The 21,889-nt window shown below is 38.4% G+C and overlaps 1 protein-coding gene across 1 annotated transcript; it reads left to right on the top strand.

Moving 5' to 3' along the window:
• Positions 1-865: 865 nt before the first annotated feature.
• LOC126184993 (dynein light chain Tctex-type 5-B-like) lies at positions 866-21,720 on the top strand. Its single transcript, XM_049927705.1, has 3 exons — positions 866-976; positions 13,785-13,967; positions 21,386-21,720. The coding sequence occupies exons 2-3, from the start codon at positions 13,786-13,788 to the stop codon at positions 21,549-21,551; spliced, it is 348 nt and encodes a 115-aa protein (XP_049783662.1). The 5' UTR covers positions 866-976; position 13,785; the 3' UTR covers positions 21,552-21,720.
• Positions 21,721-21,889: the final 169 nt, after the last annotated feature.

Genomic DNA, 21,889 nt, shown 5'->3' with positions numbered 1-21,889 from the left:
TGCCTACCTCCTCCGGCGGCGCGTCTCCCCCAGTGGGACGCTTGCGCATGCCGACTCGTAATGGTCGGTTGTAAACTTCCGTACCCCTCTGCCATGCCTTTGAGCAGTGCCGCTCGTCCGCTCCAGCCAAACTCCGTGAAAATATTACCTGAACCCCAACTTCATGCAACATGCGAATTTCTTGAAGTTAATACGCATCTTATGCCGTCTGATACTCCCTATATTAGATTCAATAGGCTGACTGCCTGATAAACAACATTATAACCGGTATCTAACTCGTCTTTGCAACAATTATTATATTACAGTAGGGTGCAAAATACTGCTACCTTACAATACCACAGTGCCCTGTGTGGTTAGCCGCTACGATTTCCCACCCATCCTTTTCCTTTCCTCTCTCTTCCTACATTTCACTTTTGCAAATTTGGTAATCACTTCAGCGTAGTACCGATAATCTGCTCTTCAAACACTTTGGCACTGTTTGTTTGGGAAGCATCTGAGTGCTTACTCCAGAGAAATTTTTGATCTACGTTTGGCGAAAAAGCAGCTCAGCCGTTTGTTCTAAGAACTACCGCGAAACTCAGTCTGAAAGCAAATTCAACTTTGTTGCTAATTCATTAACAAATCTCAGAAAGAGAGCATTGCCAGCTGCGTAAGAGCCACTTCTTGCCACTGCGATCTCACTTTTTCGCTATTCTCGAAAGAGTTATATAATATAATATTGAATCTATAGGTCGTTGTTATTGTACCTCTGCTACCCGCGGTTGCTGCTTCTGACGAAACCGGCACGAGCTACAGGCAGTGCGTTCGAATCGATATCGAACCGAACCGTGCCTTGCGCTGCAAGGTACGATCCAGTCGATTGGACTATACACGGCACAGTCGGTGCGAGCTGTCGCTGGCGAAACACCGCATTTGTGCGGCGCATTCGCGTAACGTCGTTTCAGTTTTGATAGTGGTAACCGTCACATAAATAAAGGTAAGGCAAATAATGTTGTGTCGTTCGTGGGTAAATATTTTTTTTCGTGTCAACTTCAGTAGTAAACATCAGGTTACATTGTTATGAAACAGACATAAACACACAGATTGGTTAGAAGGCAGCAAAGCTTGTTAAATTCGATTTTTTTAAACATAGGCTATACGAAGCGTTACCATATGTGGCAGCCACGTTAACTGCTACAAAACAATTGTAGTACGAAGTGCATTAATTTTGTTTCCTTTCATGAATAGGGTTTTTGCGTATTATCGTCACCAGCACACGTACCGATAACTGTGTTACAATGACATGTTAACACTACTCCTAGAAAACTAATCCATGGAATTTTCATACTAGTTTTCCCAAAGATGGTAGGTGATTTCTCGTAGGATCTACCATTTTAAGATTTTTGCGAAACAACCTCCGACTCAAAATTGCATGTGACCCATTTGCGGTGCGCAGGGGTGGTCAACTTTGATGTGATCGATGATCTACATCTACCATTTGGCGCATGGCGGAGGGTAGCTTTATGGGGATGTCAACCAGCGAAATGTGGATGTGTCATAAACTACAGTCTTTCACACCAGTAACATTTTTGTTCTTCCTCAAGGTGCGAGATCATGTGTATCCCCCCTGGAGTTACTTTCAGGGTTGCCAAGCTAGCGGAATTTTCGCTAAATTTGACGGATTTTACACACTGCCAGCAGGCGAAATTTTGCATTTAGCGGTCAACGGATATTTAAACGGATTTGTGGATTGATTTCTGCAACAATATTTTTCCGTTTAATTCAGTCTTTCCATTACACAATTTGAAATTATATTTAGCGTGAAAAATCTTAAACTGGCAACAGCTAACTCTTAATAATCAAATTCGATGTAGTGTTTCCCCTGCCTCAACACAACAGAAGTCCTTTCCACTCTTAGTTCTTTGCTTTTAGCATTGCAATTACAAGTTACCGTGGACGGCGTGGACCGAAGTCGGCACAGTGCATTGAGTTGAATTGTTAATGTTTATGGTGCAGTTAATCGCGTTGTAATCAGTGATTTTATTTCCTTTTTTATTATTTGTCTCATCAAAATGTCGAAGCAAAAGGACAAAAAACACATCCAAAAATTTAGAAAAGAGTGGCTTAACAACAGACAGTTGAGACTGCCTTCTTGAGATCCCCGCCGAGCCTTCGAGTGTGCGATGTCGATTTTGCCAGTGCAGTTTAAATTCGCGTCTGTCGGATTTATTGAATCTTTCAAAAAGCATGTAAAGGCTGCGGCACCCTTTTCTTAACAGGGCAGTTGAAACTAGATGCACATGTAGTTAGGCGGTCCAATGAAGTTTCTGCTGCAAAAGCTCATTATGTTTATTTGTGGCTAACATTGCGCAATAAGACCTGTGGATCACCTCTGCAGCCTTTCAAAAAGGTGTTTTATAGGTACTGACCATGTCTTTCGTTTGCAAAGAAGCAAGTCTAGTGATGTGATTAATAACATTCTTTACCCACATTTCAAGACCAGTCTGAAAAAGGACATAGGAGACGGATATTTCAGTGTACTTTTGGATGAATCTACAGACATTAGTGTCAGTAAATTGTTAGCTGTATGTGTGATATGCTTTTCTGAGGCCCAAGGTCGCACTGTTTCCACATTCTTGGGAATGGTTGAGTTAGAGGAAGGCAATGCAGTGGCAGTAGCAAATGGTTTGAAATCTTAGCTCAACGAGTACTGCTTGAACATTCATTTAATGCACAGTGTGGGTACTGACAATGGAGCAGTTATGGTGGCCGTCAATAATGGTGTGTATAGGGATTTGAAAAGAGAAGTTCCTCATCTTGTCTTAATTCCTCATGTCTGCCATTCCGTGCGGCAGGCCGCAGCTGAAACTTTGCCCCGGAATTTGGAATTTTTGTTGTCAGAAACGTATCCTTGGTTCTCCAAGTCTTCATCTCGTCAAATTGCTTATAGAAAGTTATTCAGTGCAATAAATGACGGAGCTAATCCATTGAAAACAGTTCAGAAGTGCAATACGCTTTGGATGTCTATTTTAGAGGCTGTTTCTCGTGCTTTGTCTCAATGATTTGAACTAGAAACCCACTTTGAGATAACAGCGCTTCATGAGAAGTGTTATCCTGCCTGAGTCCTCCATAATATGTACAGTGATGACGTAAACAAAATTTCTTACTTTTCTGAAACCTTATTTGGAAGAATGTCAGCTTGTAAATAGGGAATTTCAGTCAAATTCTGCATACCAATCACAGCTCCTAAACGCTGTTGTGTTTCTAAACAGTGGGCTCGTAAGGAGAATTGTACTAGGGTGTAGAGGCGATCTTTTAAGTGCATATGTTCGCAAATATAAGTCGCCAAGAATATACTTAGGTCATGAAGTCGAAGTCTTATTGCAGGATACGAATACTTCCAACAAAATTTCATCTGAGATTGAGACTGCCATAAGGAAAAGATGTGAACATTTTCTTGTTTCCCTTGTTTCTGAGCTCCAACGCCGCTTGCCCCAAAACGTAATAGTGTTGCGAAAAGTATCCTTAGTTGCTGCAAGAGAATGCTCGAGAGTGATAAAAGAACGAATACTATCGCTGGCTAATGACTTGTCAGACAGCACAGTAACAAAAATTGATTTTCAGTGGTCCAAGCTCACCACTGTCCAATGGAAACAAATCAATAACATTGCGGCGTTCTGGAATGAAATTAGGTCATACTGAGATACCAGCGGCTTAAATCGTTTCCAAGAACTCTCAGATCTGGCTATTATGCCTTCGGTTTTACCATGGTCCAATGCAGAGATGGAAAGGACCTTTAGCTAACTAAATTTAATAAAAAACAGACTAACTACTATTATGGTGAACGCCATAATTACAATAAGAGCTGGTCTTAACCGTGTTGGTAAGTGCTGTCACGATTCACTGCTGGAGAAAGTTCTTAAAGAAATCGCCCACGTGAGACAGGATGGTTACCCATCCAAGTGCCTGCCAAATGTGTTTCTGTTGTACTTGTGATATTAATGAAGCAGTATAACTGTATTCCGTGGTATTAGAGTTCCATTAAGTACATTTCTCGCGTGGAAGACTTGCACCTTCTACTGCTACTAATCATTTTCTTTCATGTTCCAGTTGCAAACAGAGCGAGGGAAAAACAACTATCTACATGCCTATGTACGAGCCCTAATTTGCCTTATCTTATGTACATGGTCCTCACACGAAATGTACGTTGGCGGCAGTTTAATCGTCTGCAGCCAGCTTCAAATGCCGGTTCTCTAAATTTTATCGATAGTGTTCCACGAAACAACGTCTTAAGTTTATGAAGCGTCTTGTAATTACAAAGCTAGCAACCCGCCCATGAATTACTTCAGTGTCTTCCTTTAATCCGACCTGGTGGGTATCGCAAACACTCAAGCAATACTCAAGTATGGTTCATAACTACTGTTGTATACGTAGTATCATTTACAGATGGACCACACATTCCCTAGATTCTCTGAGCAATAAACCAAAGTCGACCATTTGCATTCCCTACTACAATCATTACGTGCTTGTTCATTTTCATATCACTTTGCACCATTATGCCTAGACATTTAATCGATGCGGCTATCTAGCGGCACACTTCTAATGCTGAATTTGAACTTTACGGGATTGTTTTTCTTACTCACCTGCATTAACTTACATTTTTTTTTTGCATTTAGAGCAAGCTCCCACTCATCACACCAACTACAAATTTTGCCTAAGTCATCTTGTATCCTATTACAGTCACTCAACAACAATACTTTCCCATACACCTCATGATCAGCATGCATCTGCAGATTATTGATCCAGGTACAATTCATAACTGCTTACAATATATAATTATGAGCTGATGGACAATGCCTGACTAATGTTGATGGCACATGTTGTCCAACAGACAAAATAGTCAAATACCAATGATTATCACTTAGTGAGAAACCTGGCAGCTGACAACACATGCTAATGTGTGTAATGCATGGAAATCAGCAGCAAGTCGTAACATTGATTGACCATGTAATTGACAATGAATCTTTTGAATCAACTACAACTGTCAAAAATATATTGACATTCAATCAGATTGCAATGAATACATAAATCTAGTACAGAATAATGTCCCATAGATTTGTTAGAAAACCCAACTGAGGCATAATGCATCTACAGAGTATGTCTCCCCAAAACGTTATTCCAAGTGATTTTTTTAACCAGAATGTAACAAATACTCAACAGCCTTCAGTGTGAGATACTACAAAAATGATGTTGTGTTTCATCATGAAAAGCTTATTCACAGCATTCAGAGAGCAAACTTTCCAAGATAAGTCACAAAATATTATATATATGAAGATGGTATCTGTTCTTTTGGACGTGTATACATAGTTAAGGCTCACCAGCCATTTGACCATCTTCTTCTGTGCAGATGCACAAACAGTGCCCAAACTCTTGGCAGTAAAGCCGCGACTAATGAGTATGATGGGCAGGGTCTACATCTACATCCATACTCTGCAAGCCACCTGACTGTGTGTGGCGGAGGGTACCCTGAGTACCTCTATCAGTTCTCCCTTCTATTCCAGTCTCGTATTGTTCGTGGAAAGAAGGATTGTCGGTATGCTTCTGTGTGGGCTCTAATCTCTCTGATTTTATCCTCATGGTCTCTTCGCGAGATATACGTAGGAGGGAGCAATATATTTCTTGACTCCTCGGTGAATGTATGTTCTCGAAACTTCAACAAAAGCCCGTACCGAGCTACTGAGCGTCTCTCCTGCAGAGTCTTCCACTGGAGTTTATCTATCATCTCCGTAACGCTTTCGCGATTACTAAATTATCCTGTAACGAATCACGCTGCTCCCTGTTGGATCTTCTCTATCTCTTCTATCAACCCTATCTGGTACAGATCCCACACTGCTGAGCAGTATTCAAGCAGTGGGTGAACAAGTGTACTGTAACCTATTTCCTTTGTTTTCAGATTGCATTTCCTTAGGATTCTTCCAATGAATCTGTCTGGCATCTGCTTTACTGACGATCAACTTTATATGATCATTCCATTTTAAATCACTCCTAATGCCTACTCACAGATAATTTATGGAATTAACTGCTTCCAGTTGCTGACCTGCTGTTTTGTAGCTAAATGATAAGGGATCTATCTTTCTATGTATTCGCAGCACATTACACTTGTCTACATTGAGATTGAATTGCCATTCCCTGCACCATGCGTCAATTCGCTGCAGATCCTCCTGCATTTCAGTACAATTTTCCACTATGAATATAGTGTGGGACAACAAGTTGCGAATGTGGGTCTCACGGGAGATACCAGAGATGAGTCCCTGCAGTCCTTAGTGGCTCAGATGGATAGTGTCTGCCATGTAAGCAGGAGATCCAGGGCTCAAGTCCCGGTCGGGGCACACATTTTCAACTGTCCCTGTTCACTTATATCAATGCCTGTATGCAGCTAAGGGTATTCATTTCATTGTAATTTTATACAAAATATTATCTCTACATATGTCTCTTGTACTCAGAAAGGTAGCAAAATTTGATACAGCTGGACTAAAATGCATGCAGATTTCTTCAAAGAGTGCTAGTCCTGCACAGTATGCGTGACTTCTGTGCAGCTTGGAAGCTAGGTGAGGCATGTTGAAGGAAATGAAGCTGTGAGGGGGTTAGTGAGTTGTGCTTGGACAGCCAAGTCAGTAAAGCACTTGCTTGCACAAGAACAGGGCCCAAGTTCCATTCCAAGTCCAGCACACACAGTTTTCATCTGCCAGTAAGTTTCAAATAAGTGTACACACTGCTGCACGGACAGCACCTCCAGTTAACTATGATACTACCAGAGTTCTCAATTTTTTGCCAGAAATAACTGGCCAAGTGAAACTCAAGTTCATCTGCCAGTAAGTTTCAAATAAGTGTACACACTGCTGCACGGACAGCACCTCCAGTTAACTATGATACTACCAGAGTTCTCAATTTTTTGCCAGAAATAACTGGCCAAGTGAAACTCAAGTGTAGCCTGCCGGAGTGGCCGAGTGGTTCTAGGCGCTTCAGTCTGGAAATGCACGACCGCTATGGTCGCAGGTTCGAATCCTGCCTTGGGCATGGATGTGTGTGTTGTCCTTAGGTTAGTTAGCTTTAAGTAGTTCTAAGTTCTAGGGGACTGATGACCTAAGGTGTTAAGTCCCATAGTGGTCAGAGCCAAGCCAAACTCAAATGTCGGCTTACAGTGAGTGCAGTTGGTCTAACCTAATATGGTTGCCATGCCCTCAAGCATTATTACTGTATAAGTATATGCCAATTCCTGTGTGAATTAACTAGTTTTTCCCATTATCCTGCAAATGAGCCAAAGGTTGCTTTCTGTTGCCACAACTGAATGTTGTGGTTGTTGAGTTAAATATGCTTGCATGTTGTTACTCCTCAATATTGAGGCAACGCTGCTCCACATACTATTAATTTATCATATAGTCAGATATCACTGCATTTTTACTTTTCATGAAGTTCACAAATTTATATTTCTGTACAATTAGATCCACAGAAAACCTACAATGTCTTAATGGAGATTTGAACCTCAGTCTTCTGAATACTTAGCCACGGTGCCACCATGCTCGCAGAAAATTTTTTATATCTCCCTTTATCATTGATATCCGTGCCATATGATAACAGCCTAAAATTGAAAATGCTGTTATGCTCTAACTTGTTCATATGTAACACAAACAGCAGTTCACACTTCTTCAAGCCACATTAATAGGAGAAGAATGCCATGATAAATCACACAGCAGTGAAATCTTATTATTGCAAAACATTACTGGCATAAATCAACATTCAATATTCCATGTGCAAGTAACATTGACTCACATAGTTCCATGGAAACTGAAAATTTATGTGTATAAAACATGTGAGCTGCTAACAGAATTAAGTAGATAAGTCTGGAAACCAGTAATTTGCAGTAGTATTTACATATAAATGACACAATAGTGTGGAATTCTCTGAACTACTTAGAGGAGTAACTGTAGGGCCTACATAGTAAAACAAGTGTGTCGTAATGACTGCTTTCAACTTTGGTTCATTGTTTAGCCATGTGAAACTTGTGGTTTTTAAATAGGTGATATTAGAGCACTTGTAATAAAACTGCTACTATCAATCAGGGTGACTTTTTACTTTTACGAATTATGGTATATTAGTACCACTTATCATTTTTGTTTAAAATGGTTGCTGTTCCACCTACTTGCATTACTTTTTACAAAAATTTATAGTTTTATACCTCTGTGCTTTCTAGGTCGTGTTTCAGTTGTTCCTCCACCTTTTTACAAGTTCTCAGGCTTGTGATTATGCTTTAATTACACTGCCTGTGAAGAGAGCCTCTGGTGATTTAAGCTGAACAATGTCAGATCTATACAAATATCTTGATATTACAAAGTAAACCTGCAGTACTGAATCAACACTGTTATTACTTCTTATTAACAGTATTACTTCTTATTAACACCTGATTTTCTCCTGGCATGATCGAAATTTACCCAGGGAATTAGATATAGGAAAAATACTATGTTTTTTAAGACTGGTCTAAAGTTACCCTACATGACAGTGTAACTTTGTAATAAAAACTGATAGGGCATAGTCAGTGGACATTTTTCACTTTCCTAAGCACTCAGTAACTGTAGATGTAAAATGTTATAATGTCTGATGTTTAACTTATTTTTGTCCAGTATTTTCAGAAAATGGTATAAAGTTACTCCAGTGGACTGTACAGTTTGAGGAAAGCTAAAGGTTGCTGTGCTCAATTTCCAAAATAATCATTTTTGAAAGCATGTTAAACACTAAATGTTACCAACAGTAAGTGTTTCGACCTATACCTTCACTGACAAACTGGAAGTCAAGAGCTCAAGGACAAGAGGGCAGATAATACAGCTACCGCTAACTCATATTGGTGCTACAAGACATGTAACTTCAAAATTTCCCATGAATATATACCATATTACATACTATCTCTTCCCCAAGTGGAAATTGATCCAGTATTTCCTTCTCTGTTCAAAAGCAACTTTCCAGGCATGTGAAGTCATTGCAATTGTGATGTGTGCTCCAAGCAACACATTCTGAATGTGCTTAATAAAACAGAAGAAAGTAACATTTTCTGTGCCTGGAAACTTGAATGACGCAGGAGATTGTCTATTCTAAGAGAAAATGTACCTAATTACCATTTTTATTAACCTTGTTTTGAGTGTTATATTTGCTACTAATGCCATTGTTCAGAATGGGTTTCATTAATTGTTCTGCATTTTCATATATGCGCAGTAATGTGAGGGAAATAAATGGGCAGTAGTGTGAAGGAAAGATCTGGAAAAACTCATAGGTGATTTGGTAGTGCCTCATGAACCAAGAAGAGAAGCAGTAACCATATTCTGCTTCACTATTACTGGTGAATATTTGGCCACCCATCTAAATAAGATCTCCAGAATGTGTTCTGTGTCACAAAATTGGTTCCATCATGAACAAAAAGCATGTAAAAGAGTGTACAATTAATACAGACTTCAAACAACATTGTATTAGGAAGCAAGCAGCCAAATGACAATAAGTCAAGTGCCAGAAGATTAAGATGATAGTAATATTCTTGAAGTGGTTAGAATGAGATTGGCAAAATAACTCATTAGTAAAAAAAAGTGAGACTAGTTATTGACCTCTTTTGTGGACAAAGTTGACTTAAATTCTCCCACAAAAATTTGAACACTGATACAAATCATAAATTTATTCCTTTATAAATGACATGAAACTTTATCCCTTACTAAATAACTGAGAACAAAATCAACTCATCGTAACTTCTCAACTAGAACCAATTTTTAAAGAGTATGTGAACATATGCCCCAAAACTACCTTGCTAAAGTAACTGAGTCACTTATGTTAGCTCAGATAATAGCTATTTTAATGAGTGTAATATATTCTTCAGCAGTCAATTTAGTTTCCTAGATGGCCGTAAAAATACTACTACTACTGCTGCTGCTGTCTTTTGCATTGCCACAGTCCAGAATAATGATACAGTTGTCTTTTGTTCTCTGGTCTCTTAGTAAGTAGGCATATGTTTATCATATTCTTCCTACAAACCATGAATTTTATTTCTCTATTCAAAAGATCTTGAGCTATAATTAAATCTTAAGAATGCAGTTCATCTGAGTTAAAAATAGATTTACTTCTTCAAAGGTAGTAGTGCTGGTATGCAGACTGTCTCTGGACCTTTCCTTTCTCATATTTGTAATTACCATGATGTTTTACCTGACTCTGTATGAATCAGTATGGTATCTGTTATGCACATGGCGCAATACTGCTTAATACATACTCAAACACAGCGTAGTTAACAGAATGGATTTTTCACTCCCTGGAAAAATATGAATAACTTTTAAAACTTCCTTACTATTATAGCTGTGTGCCAAACAAGGACTCCAACCCACACCATAGCTTCTTATGAGCAGTGACCTATAGACGTCTATCATATCCACATCGCTGCTACAAATCTGCCATTACCTCTCTCTTCCCTTACTCGCTGGACTGGTAAGACTGAGAAGAATAAGGCAGAGAAAAAGTTTAGTCATGACTAAGTGTCATTTACAGAATGAACCTTTCACTCTGGAGTGCTTATGCAGTTTTTGAAATTTCATGACTGATTAAAACTGTGTACCTCATCAGGAGTCATGCCCACAGCCTGAGAGATTTAAGAGGATGAATGTATACTGTGAGTTTTGACTGGATATCTCAGTTGGTAAGAGCATTGCCCACTGAAAGCTAGGGTCCAGGTTCAAATCCTGCTCCATCACACATTTTTAAATTTTCAGAATGTTTCACAACATTCTTCCACAAGTGTAAGATTCATCACAAAAACAGCCCATAGGCTGTGCCTAAACTTTGATCCATCACTTCCTTTCTCCCAGGGCTGCTATAGCTCTTGATTAACAGAGTTGTTAGAGATTGGAACTGTGTTGTGGGTTTGTACACAGGATGCATGGGATCATGTGGCCAATATTATTCACCCTATGTTTCACTCTCCCCCCATTCATCCCATGAAAACACTAGATTCAGTAACAAACTGGATTGCAACAAATCAGAAAATCTTTTAGAGATTCACAGAGATTCAAAAGTACAATGAGATGAACATGCTAATTGTACTGCAAGGGAATAGCATGGATGTGCTGTTAAATGTAGAAACTGGTAAATGCAGCAACTAGTGACTACCTAAGTATGACGTATCTGCACTTTGATCTTCCAGTCACATATTTATAATGGTATAATGTTGTAGACATATTCTCTTTACATCAGTTACATTCAGAAAATACAAGAAAATGTGGTCAGAATAACACAAAATATTAATTCTAAGAAACACTGTCTTATCTTTTTTATTAAGGTGAAGACTGAAAGATAATTCTGGCTATAATTTCTGATCTGGTTGTACCATTTTCCATGTTCTTTATGTAAGGATCAAAATTTATTGTTCTCCTTCTGCTGTGTTACAATTTTATTTACAGGGAAATCACTCTTCTGTGACTCACCCATATATCTTTTTGAAAGTCAGATATCAGTTGCTTCTTAGTCCCATATACAGGGTGTTTCAAAAATGACCGGTATATTTGAAACGGCAATAAAAACTAAACGAGCTGCGATAGAAATACACCGTTTGTTGCAATATGCTTGGGACAACAGTACATTTTCAGGCAGACAAACTTTCGAAATTACAGTAGTTACAATTTTCAACAACAGATGGCGCTGCGGTCTGGGAAACTCTATAGTACGATATTTTCCACATATCCACCATGCGTAGCAATAATATGGCGTAGTCTCTGAATGAAATTACCCGAAACCTTTGACAACGTGTCTGGCGGAATGGCTTCACATGCAGATGAGATGTACTGCTTCAGCTGTTCAATTGTTTCTGGATTCTGGCGGTACACCTGGTCTTTCAAGTGTCCCCACAGAAAGAAGTCACAGGGGTTCATGTCTGGCGAATAGGGAGGCCAATCCACGCCGTCTCCTGTATGTTTCAGATAGCCCAAAGCAATCACACGATCATCGAAATATTCATTCAGGAAATTAAAGACGTCGGCCGTGCGATGTGGCCGGGCACCATCTTGCATAAACCACGAGGTGTTCGCAGTGTCGTCTAAGGCAGTTTGTACCGCCACAAATTCACGAAGAATGTCCAGGTAGCGTGATGCAGTAATCGTTTCGGATCTGAAAAATGGGACAATGATTCCTTTGGAAGAAATGGCGGCCCAGACCAGTACCTTTTGAGGATGCAGGGACGATGGGACTGCAACATGGGGCTTTTCGGTTCCCCATATGCGCCAGTTCTGTTTATTGACAAAGCCGTCCAGGTAAAAATAAGCTTCGTCAGTAAACCAAATGCTGCCCACATGCATATCGCCGCCATCAATCCTGTGCACTATATCGTTAGCGAATGTCTCTCGTGGAGCAATGGTAGCGGCACTGAGGGGTTGCCGCGTTTGAATTTTGTATGGATAGAGGTGTAAACTCTGGCGCATGAGATGATACGTGGACATTGGCGTCATTTGGACCGCAGCTGCAACACGGCAAACTGAAACCCGAGGCTGCTGTTGGATCACCTGCTGCACTAGCTGCGCGTTGCCCTCTGTGGTTGCCGTACGTGGTCGCCCTACCTTTCCAGCACGTTCATCCGTCACATTCCCAGTCCGTTGAAATTTTTCAAACAGATCCTTTATTGTATCGCTTTTCGGTCCTTTGGTTACATTAAACCTCCGTTGAAAACTTCGTCTTGTTGCAACAACACTGTGTTCTAGGCGGTGGAATTCCAACACCAGAAAAATCCTCTATTCTAAGGAATAAACCATGTTGTCTACAGCACACTTGCACGTTGTGAACAGCACACGCTTACAGCAGAAAGACGACGTACAGAATGGCGCACCCACAGACTGCGTTGTAGTCTATATCTTTCACATCACTTTCAGCGCCATCTGTTGTTGAAAATTGTAACTACTGTAATTTCGAAAGTTTGTCCGCCTGAAAATGTACTGTTGTCCCAAGCATATTGCAACAAACGGTGTATTTCTATCGCTGCTCGTTTAGTTTTTATTGCCGTTTCAAATATACCGGTCATTTTTGAAACACCCTGTAAGATACCTGCAATTATCAAAGTCATACTAAACTACACCATTCACTACACCTTGCGTTTTACACTCTAATAGATTTTGAGCCTTCATATCGAGGTGACTGCATATAATTATGAGACCTCTAATAGAATCTAATATATTTGAGCATGAAGAAAGATATATTAAAATGGAAGTAACTGTAAATAATACTTAAGAGTAAGACACATTTAACCACTGCATCTCAAATGTCAGAAATAGACAAAAATTTGTTCACTGATTTCAGGTATGTGCTTCTCTCATAACAGTACATTGGTAATTAGGGGCCAAATACACTAGTAGTTCTTTGCGATGTAGAGGTCAAAGACATACATTTAACTGAATTTAATTTTAATCCAAAGAACTGACTTAACATTACTCGGGACTACCATATTACAATGCTAAACCAAAATATTAAATTCAAGAGTTCCTGTGAAGATGCTCTTCAAAAGCATAGAAAGAATTGCCCATCAGAAAGTTCTTTAATTCAGTCTTAAACTCCACCACATTATCAGCATGACATTTAATGTTCTGACAGGTTGCTGAACAAGTGTGTAACCACCATGTATCTGTCTCCTTTCCATAATGTTACTCCTTCGAAGTCTGTAGACTTTACATTATTGTCTGCTGAATGTACTATATGTAGTTTGTAACGTGATGATAGGGGCCGACTAACTGAAAATTTTACAGCATGTCTACATATCAGTTGGCTCCACGACGCCCTTTCAACATTGAACAGGTGATAAAAATTCTCCATGAGGTCATGGAGACCCACCTATCCACAGTAAAGTATGAGCCTGCTGCCTGTCCACAGCTCTGTGCCCACATCACAAGGAATGTCAGGGAGAAAGTGAAGGCCATGAATTTTGACAGGTAATTACATTCTTGAAAGCTATTACACCTTATCTTAAGCTTAACTGAGCATCATAGGTGTTCACAGATCAAGTAGAGAAATCACAGCTATGCATTGATTGAGTGGGTGGATGATAAGTAATACAACAGGCAAATCTTTAAAGAAAGAGCACTTCAGAAGGATATGTATTGCACCAGTGCAAAGATTCAATAATTTTAATTTTTCGTATTATTTCACAAACTGTTTACTGTGTAACATTTGAAATCTGCAAATGTTAGGTGGTATGACCATGCTCAACAGAGAGGTAAATCCTGAGGGTGAAGAAATTTTCATTAGCTGATTTTGATTGGCAAAAGAATAAGAGGAGGAGGCATATAGTTCATGTTCACTGCATTGTACTGCAGTACACCATATAAAATTTTAATTTTTCGTATTATTTCACAAACTGCAGAGAGCTTAAGAAAGCTCTCTGCAGAGGCTCTTGGAATGTGTGCAGAGGGCACTTGCTGGTGGTCCAGTTTTCAACTAGTGTCCTTTTGTGGCTGTGTAAGAGAAGCAGACTTTCCTATGGTACTGAGATGTTTCTTCTCCTATCACCTCGATTGACTAATGTGGTTCATTTTATTTGGTCCTGTTTGATTACATTATGTAGAACTTGTGTACTTGTAATACTGTATACTACAAGCCAGCTTACTCCAGTGTCTTGATATTTAGCCTACAAATTAAAAACAAAAAATTGGAAAATATGATAACTAGCAAAGTTATGTACTTTTATTCGTTGCTACACATTCACGTCTTAAAAGTTTTTTTAGACATTATCTCCATAGGTGACTATAGGACATATGTACAATACATTGCTTTATGTAGGACACATGTACAATACTTCGCTTCATAATTATCTGCAGTTTTACACTAGGTCTTAATGTTATTTACAGATATCATTTGACAATGATGCCTACAACTGGTATATACATATCATAGAACATATAACTTCTTTATATACTCGTCTAAAATGCAAAATTCTTGTGACACTAAATAATCACTGGGAATTTTCTACGAGGTCTGCACACTGGTACTGCCCAATAGACATGTCAACAGAAATTTTATTAGGTTAACACTAGAGTATCAAGGACCTTTTTCACTAACTCTCAAACTGTGTATCATATTTCTCAACTGGTTTGGATTTTGAAACTCCACCTCTGCAAAATGCAATGTACTTCTCTTTCTGTTTACCTAAACATGTTTCGATACCTTCTGTGTCTGCCAGTTTATTACTGTAAAATATCATACAACATTAATGTTTGTTTTTCTATTTTAGACCTAAACACAATTAAATGTGCATTTATTTATTTTGTTTCCATTGCCCCCCTGGAATTACATTACTTCTGAAAACTGAATTTTGACTGGTTGGCTTGTTTCTATGCTTGTTGTTATCACTTCACAACATGTCATCAGCTGGTCTTTACTTCAAGTGCCATGTAAATGGCACAGGGAGTTCTTTTTTCCATCCAATACTGTTCCCATACTCCTAAATTATTTACATTATACAATAACTTTCCATTACCACATTGACAGAGAAGCTTGTCTGTTCTAAATATATAGATTGAAAATTAGTTTTCTGTCATTTGACCCATGTTTTAGGGTCTGCTAAAATTGTTACAAAACTCATAGTGTAAAATTGTTACAAAACTCATAGTGTAGCCTTCATTCCATATAAACTTGATTTTGAGCATATGATACAGTTAAAGCTGGTTGAGAGTTTGAATTAAGTTTAAAGCTGTAGCAACCATATGCTGTTAAAATGTAAAGCTGAGGAGAAACGCGTGAAAAATTTTCTATTTAAGACTTCATCTAAATAATGAAAGGAGCAGAGGTAACAAGTCACCATGTAGTTGAGCTATTGAGTCATCAGTAGGTGCATAAAGACGCGAACATTGCTAAGTTTTTGGATAGTGCCCTTCTTTGTAGTTACACACACACACACACACACACACACACACACACACACACACACACACACACACACACACCTGTGTGGCTTGGCTACTTTGTACAGGCACTGCAGCTCAACTGGGTTGAGGGGCTAGATCAGGTGGCTTGGGTAAGGCCAGAAGAAAATTTGGGCGGGGGAGAGAATTCTGAGAGAGAGCTGGGAGTGAGATGCAGCAACACTGCAGGATAGGAATGTGGCACTAGAGAGCTCATTGTTGTGCAGGCAGGGGGAGTTGTGTGTCACACACAGTGACATGTATAAGTGGACTGGGAGGGTGTGATAGAACAGAGGAAGAGAGACATTGGTAACAGTAGAGTTCTAGTGTATAATGAGTGAAGTGCAAGTGATGGTGGGTATGAGGCAACCAAAAATTTGGAGCATTCTACCCTGTGTAATGATTTTTGTTCGTGTGCTACACCAGTTGTTGGTATGACTCTATCTGTTGTACAGAACTGAATGTAGTGTCTTTTGTCAAAATGAAGAGAAATGCCATTATCATGTAACCACTTAATAATTATTTGAAAAGCATCATTAACAATTTCTTCTGTTGCTTTTTCTCTAATGAGATTTATTATAACACTAGTATCGCCTGGAAAAAGCACTAATTCTGGTTGAGAAATGTTAAGTGGAGAGTCATTCACATATACAGGGTGATTTAAAGGTCATGTGAATGATAGTAGATAAAGTCTACATTGTTGTTTTGAGTCTTGGCCCATAGGACAGTCATAATTAGTGGAGGTAGTGAAAATACAAAGAGACGAATGTGTGCTACAGATATGCTTTATTTATACATGATGATCTGAAACTTAAAAGTACAATGCAGCTTCCATCCCTGGTCAGCTGCTCTTACATACCTCTAATGCACAAGGTGTTAAAATTGAACAGCCATTCTGCAAATGACACATCTGGCAGACACTGCCGGTGACCGTAATGTTGCTGTTGGTATTTCTGTACAGGCTCTGGTGATATTCCCCTGCAGATCAATTAATGTTTGTGGTATGTTAGTGTATGTTGTGGTCTTGAGGTGCCCCAAAGGAAAAAGTCTACTGACACCAAGTCTGGTGACCTAGGCGGCATTTCACTGGACACCATGTACCAATCCAGTGCCTGGGAAAAACCTCATCCAGGAATCAGTAGATGTTTAACCTGAAATGTGGAGATGGTCATCCTACTGGGAGAAAAACATACATATTTGTTTGATTCGAGAGGTAGATTGTCCAAATAGAGTAGTAATGTTTGCTCAAGATGATGTAGCATGTAAAGCATGCAGCATTGAGTGTTCTGTTAGAAAATATGGGACAAATGAGAATATCGCCATGTATGTTACACCACACATGTAACCAAGGTTTCAACACAGGCTCCAGCATAGCAAACCAAGGGGTAGCCTATGAGTGACAGCAAGATGTGGATTGTTGTTTGTCCAATAGATAATGTCATGTCTATTCACCCTCTCATTCAAATGGAAACTAGCACTGCCAGTGAAGAGGTCCATTAATGTGTGCATGTTTCTTCAACCTTTTACAGAATTACCTGTCAGTATATTTATCATGGAGTTCTTTGACAAAGTGGATTCAATAGTGATGGAAATGATTAGAGGACAATATCCTGGACATGGAGGCTTGGCTGATCCTGCATTCCTGTGCCACTTTCTTTGATGACTGAGTTGGATTCGCTATTAAATTAACTAGTGCAACTGATAATTGTGTACCCTTGTTGCTGTGTGTGGTCCTCCAGGAGGTCCTTCATTGTGAACATTGCCCATAGACTTGAACCATTTCATTAAAAGTTCAATGATTGTGTGATTAGACTTACGTCAGTTTTGATGTCACCTGTGGTATCCTGCTGCTGCCTCCCTTCGTCTCATGCCTGCCGCGTGGATGAGGACCATTTCTGCCATCTCCTGATGTGTGTACCTTGTTGTATGATTCACTACACTGCAGAACAGCACCACATGATGCAGCTATGGTAACTGGTGTCTATTTAATATTCTTCTGTCAAACTATGTTCATCAGTGGCCTTACAGACAACTGACCATTTGATACTGCACATTGCATGCAGCTAATCATTTCAGCGATGTAGTGGTGGTGGGCCATTCCTCCATTAATACCAAACTTGTGCTATTACACGTGACTTTTGAAACACCCTGTGAAAGTGATAGGACTTGACCCAAAATTGAATCTTGTGGGACTCCTTTTGTGATTTTTTCCCCAGTCACTAAAATTGTCTCTTTTTTCTACATTGTTTGAATTATTCAACACGGCTTTTTGCATTCTGTTTAAGTATGACTCAAACCAGTTGTGTGTAAAGCCACCAGTTCCAGAAAACTTAAATTTTTCTAAGAGAGTAATATGATGTATATAATCAAATATCTTGGAAATATCACAAAAAATGCCAACTGCTGATATTTTATTACTTAAGGCTTGTAACATTTTCTGAGTGAATGTAGGGAAGATTTCAGTACCTGGCAGATGATGTATGTAGAAACAGATGATGTTTCTTGGTTGGTCTTTCAATATAGTGACCAATTTTAGAATCATATGAAGGAACATACACAAGAGTGCCATAATCAGCTTCCATCATTTTCTACTGCTTTGCTGCTGTGAGAAATGAGGTTGTTCCTTGTGAAACATTTGTAAATATTATGAGCTCTACATATTTAAGTGCTGCATAATGTATTAAAGCTATTTTGAGGAGTTAGAGTTTTATGGCGTGTAAAATTCTGTTTTTTAAACTAGTTAATAATGTATGAACAATTAAGCCATACTTCATTATCCGTGTACCATCTTGGACCTTGAAACAGAAGATCTCTCTACCTTAGCACACAAGACATTTGCAAATTAGCTGAGTTCTGTCTCCAAAATTTTGTGTTAGCTGTTAGTAACTTCCATTACAAAATGTTTTAACTTGTAACTCGTTTTCGATAATACTTCTTCTTAATTTGATTTCAGTTACTGATTATTGGTATGTAGTAAATTAATAATGAAACTCACATACTATTAAATATAATACTGACAAGATATCTTGACTGAAACACTTTTCAACTTGAATAGAATATCTGCCCCTAGGTATATGACTATTTTGTGCCTTGAAACAGGTTTTCACATTTGGAAAAATCTTACATTTCCAGAGTTATATTTGTAATTTCAGAAAAAAGAGTGCACCACACATAAAGTGAATGCTGTAATTTTAAAATGGAATAAGAACATATATTAAACTTTTATTACAGGGCAGGGATCTAGTGTTCACCTTAGTGTTGAATCTGTCCATGGTGTTAAACACAAATATCTTGAGGATGTACTGGGTGATAGAGCTAGAATTCTGTGATAAATGAACAACAGACTGCACAAAGATCTCGAACTGATGGTATAGATAACTTACGGGTGAAGGATAATTTTAATACTTGCACTGAATTCCTCCAAAATATGATGTCATAAAGACAATACCATGAAATTACACAAAGCAGATAAGCTTTTATGTTTCAGTGTCAGTGATAATGGAGAGTATTATTCAAGTGAAGACCAGAGCATTCAGTTTCTGTATACAATTTTGATGAAAGCCTTTCATCTGTCATTATTCTTAGCAGTTTAAAATGTTTTTACCATTAATAATTTTAGAATATTTCTAATAAAATTTTGATACACAATTATTTGCTGAGTAGAAACCATTAACAGCTAAGTTTCTCATCATTTAAATTACTTTTTTTAAGTTTTATGAGATTAGTTAAATTTGAAACTGTCCATATACAAATACAAAATGGAATTAAATTTCTTGGCATAACTGACAAAATATTATACACAATTCTTTTAATCCCACCAGATGTGTTAATGGACCATACAATATAATTATTTGTATGTCTGGTGAGGCAGTGTGGAACTCTACCTCTGGCAGTGCCAGGTCACCTGACAAAATACCCACATATGACTTAAGGACTGCTGCAGACAGCCATGGCCTCTTTTGTCAACCAGTAGATATTTACAACAGAATTTCCAGCATATGTATTGATGATAACCCTGCGCTACATGGTTTCCTCCTTCACTGTGATGTGGACTTTGTTGTTATCTACCAATAGCATTTGGCAAATGTATAGATTTGCTTGACTGCCTAATGCAGGACTGTCTTCACTCATTATTCAACCGACTGTGGTGCTTTCAGTGTACAAATTGATGGTATATGGAAGCACCAAGAGTGTGACTTATATCCGAGTGTTTCCCAGTCAAACCTACAAACAATGTTCTCCACCACTGACATTTGAGTTATTCAATGAACATTCAGATTACTGTACTGACTGTGTGGTATCCACCTCAAGAAGTCTTTTGTTTTGTGTATTCCCAGAAGAGTAGGGAACTATTACTTTCTGTGCCTTAAATGTGAATCAGGTGTGCTCAATAAAATATTTGTTGTCAAAGAAGCAGACTTACAATAACAATACGTGTTCAATGTTAACAAACATCCATTTATGCATTCACTGTGTTTTTTGAAGATAAAAACTCCAGGTTTTTTTTAAATAAATATTCCAGTTTTACAAAGAAAACCATTTCTTTTCCCCTGGTGTCAACCTTCTCCAATGCTCCAGTCCATCTTGGATAATTTTAACTTAAAGCAAAAGGTAATGTATTAAATATTGTCTTTTTTATAGCCTGATGTATCATCACATGCTTGTGGTCACAAGAAACTCTTTAAAAGCAGACACTATTAGTGAAAGTGGGAAAACATGCATTTCCTAGAATTTTACTAAATGAAAAGAGAGTTTAACTGCAAATTATGCAGCTACATTAAAATACCTGTCTAGAAAAAAATGTTTAAGTGCATTAAGATGCATCCATAACAAAGATCTGAACTTTCTGCCTCATTACAGTTGTATTTATAACATTTTAATACTGTACTTACATGAGTTCATTTAGCGAACAGCCTGATTACAAATACTGCTGCACATTGTTTTACTTTAAACTCAAATACTGTTTTATTACAAAGAATTTCTACTTGCCAATATTTTTATAATGTGTTGCTTGTGTGCTGTAATATGACCTTTTTGTTGGTAACATTTAAATGCATTAATTAGCAGGGCTGGCTAAAGGCCAAAGTGACACAAGCCATCTTTTGAGTGCCAGTTTGAGTGGGGCACCAGAGGCATTCAAGTGCAAAATTTGTATGTAGCACGTGTCACAATTAGTACCAAAAACTGGCACGGGTGAAAGTGTATGAGGGAAAATGGGAGGGGGAGGGAAGGCACTAAATGATGTCACTCATGTGGAAAAATGTTCTGGAACCAGACCTGTTAGTCAGTATATGTTCTAAGGAATCCATTTTATGTTTCAAATGATAATGTATGCTTCATTTCCAATTGCTTATAAATATGGTAACGAATAATGTATATTTCATTTCCACTTGCTTATAAATATGATAATGAATTTGTATTCTACTCACTTTTAAGTAATTTGTTCACAGGTATAAAATAGTTGTAACATGCAGCATCTTCCAAAAGGAAAATCAAGGCCTGCATGTTGGACTTCGATGCTTATGGGATCCACAGCATGACAACTATGTTTCTGAATCATATGAAACAACACAGTTCATTGCTTTGACATGTGTGTATGGCATCTACCATGATTAATGCTTTCCATAGCTGTGGAAGTGATGAGCAGTAACATACCATTAATGGAAGCAAACTATAACATCAAATGAATGTGCAAAAGTTTACTGGATGTGATATTCAATTCTCTCCATGATGGGAATAAAAGGCTGTAACAGTTATGTTAATATATCAATAGGAGATTACATTATGCAAGGAACTTGTATAAAAAGGCTTCCAAAAAGACTGTTATGTAGTTTTTTAAACCTTCAGAATTAAAATAATTTTTAAGAAACTTTTTTCTTGCAGTTTACTTCCTGACAAAGCTAACTGTCATCCCAGCACCACCATCTCTACGTCAGAGAGAGGGGGTGAGGATA

This window comes from Schistocerca cancellata, chromosome 4 (genome assembly GCF_023864275.1).
Source record: "Schistocerca cancellata isolate TAMUIC-IGC-003103 chromosome 4, iqSchCanc2.1, whole genome shotgun sequence".
In the NCBI taxonomy this organism is placed as follows: Eukaryota; Metazoa; Arthropoda; class Insecta; order Orthoptera; family Acrididae; genus Schistocerca; species Schistocerca cancellata.
Note: the sequence above shows the minus strand (reverse complement) of the source record. Positions and strands in the feature narration are given on the sequence as shown.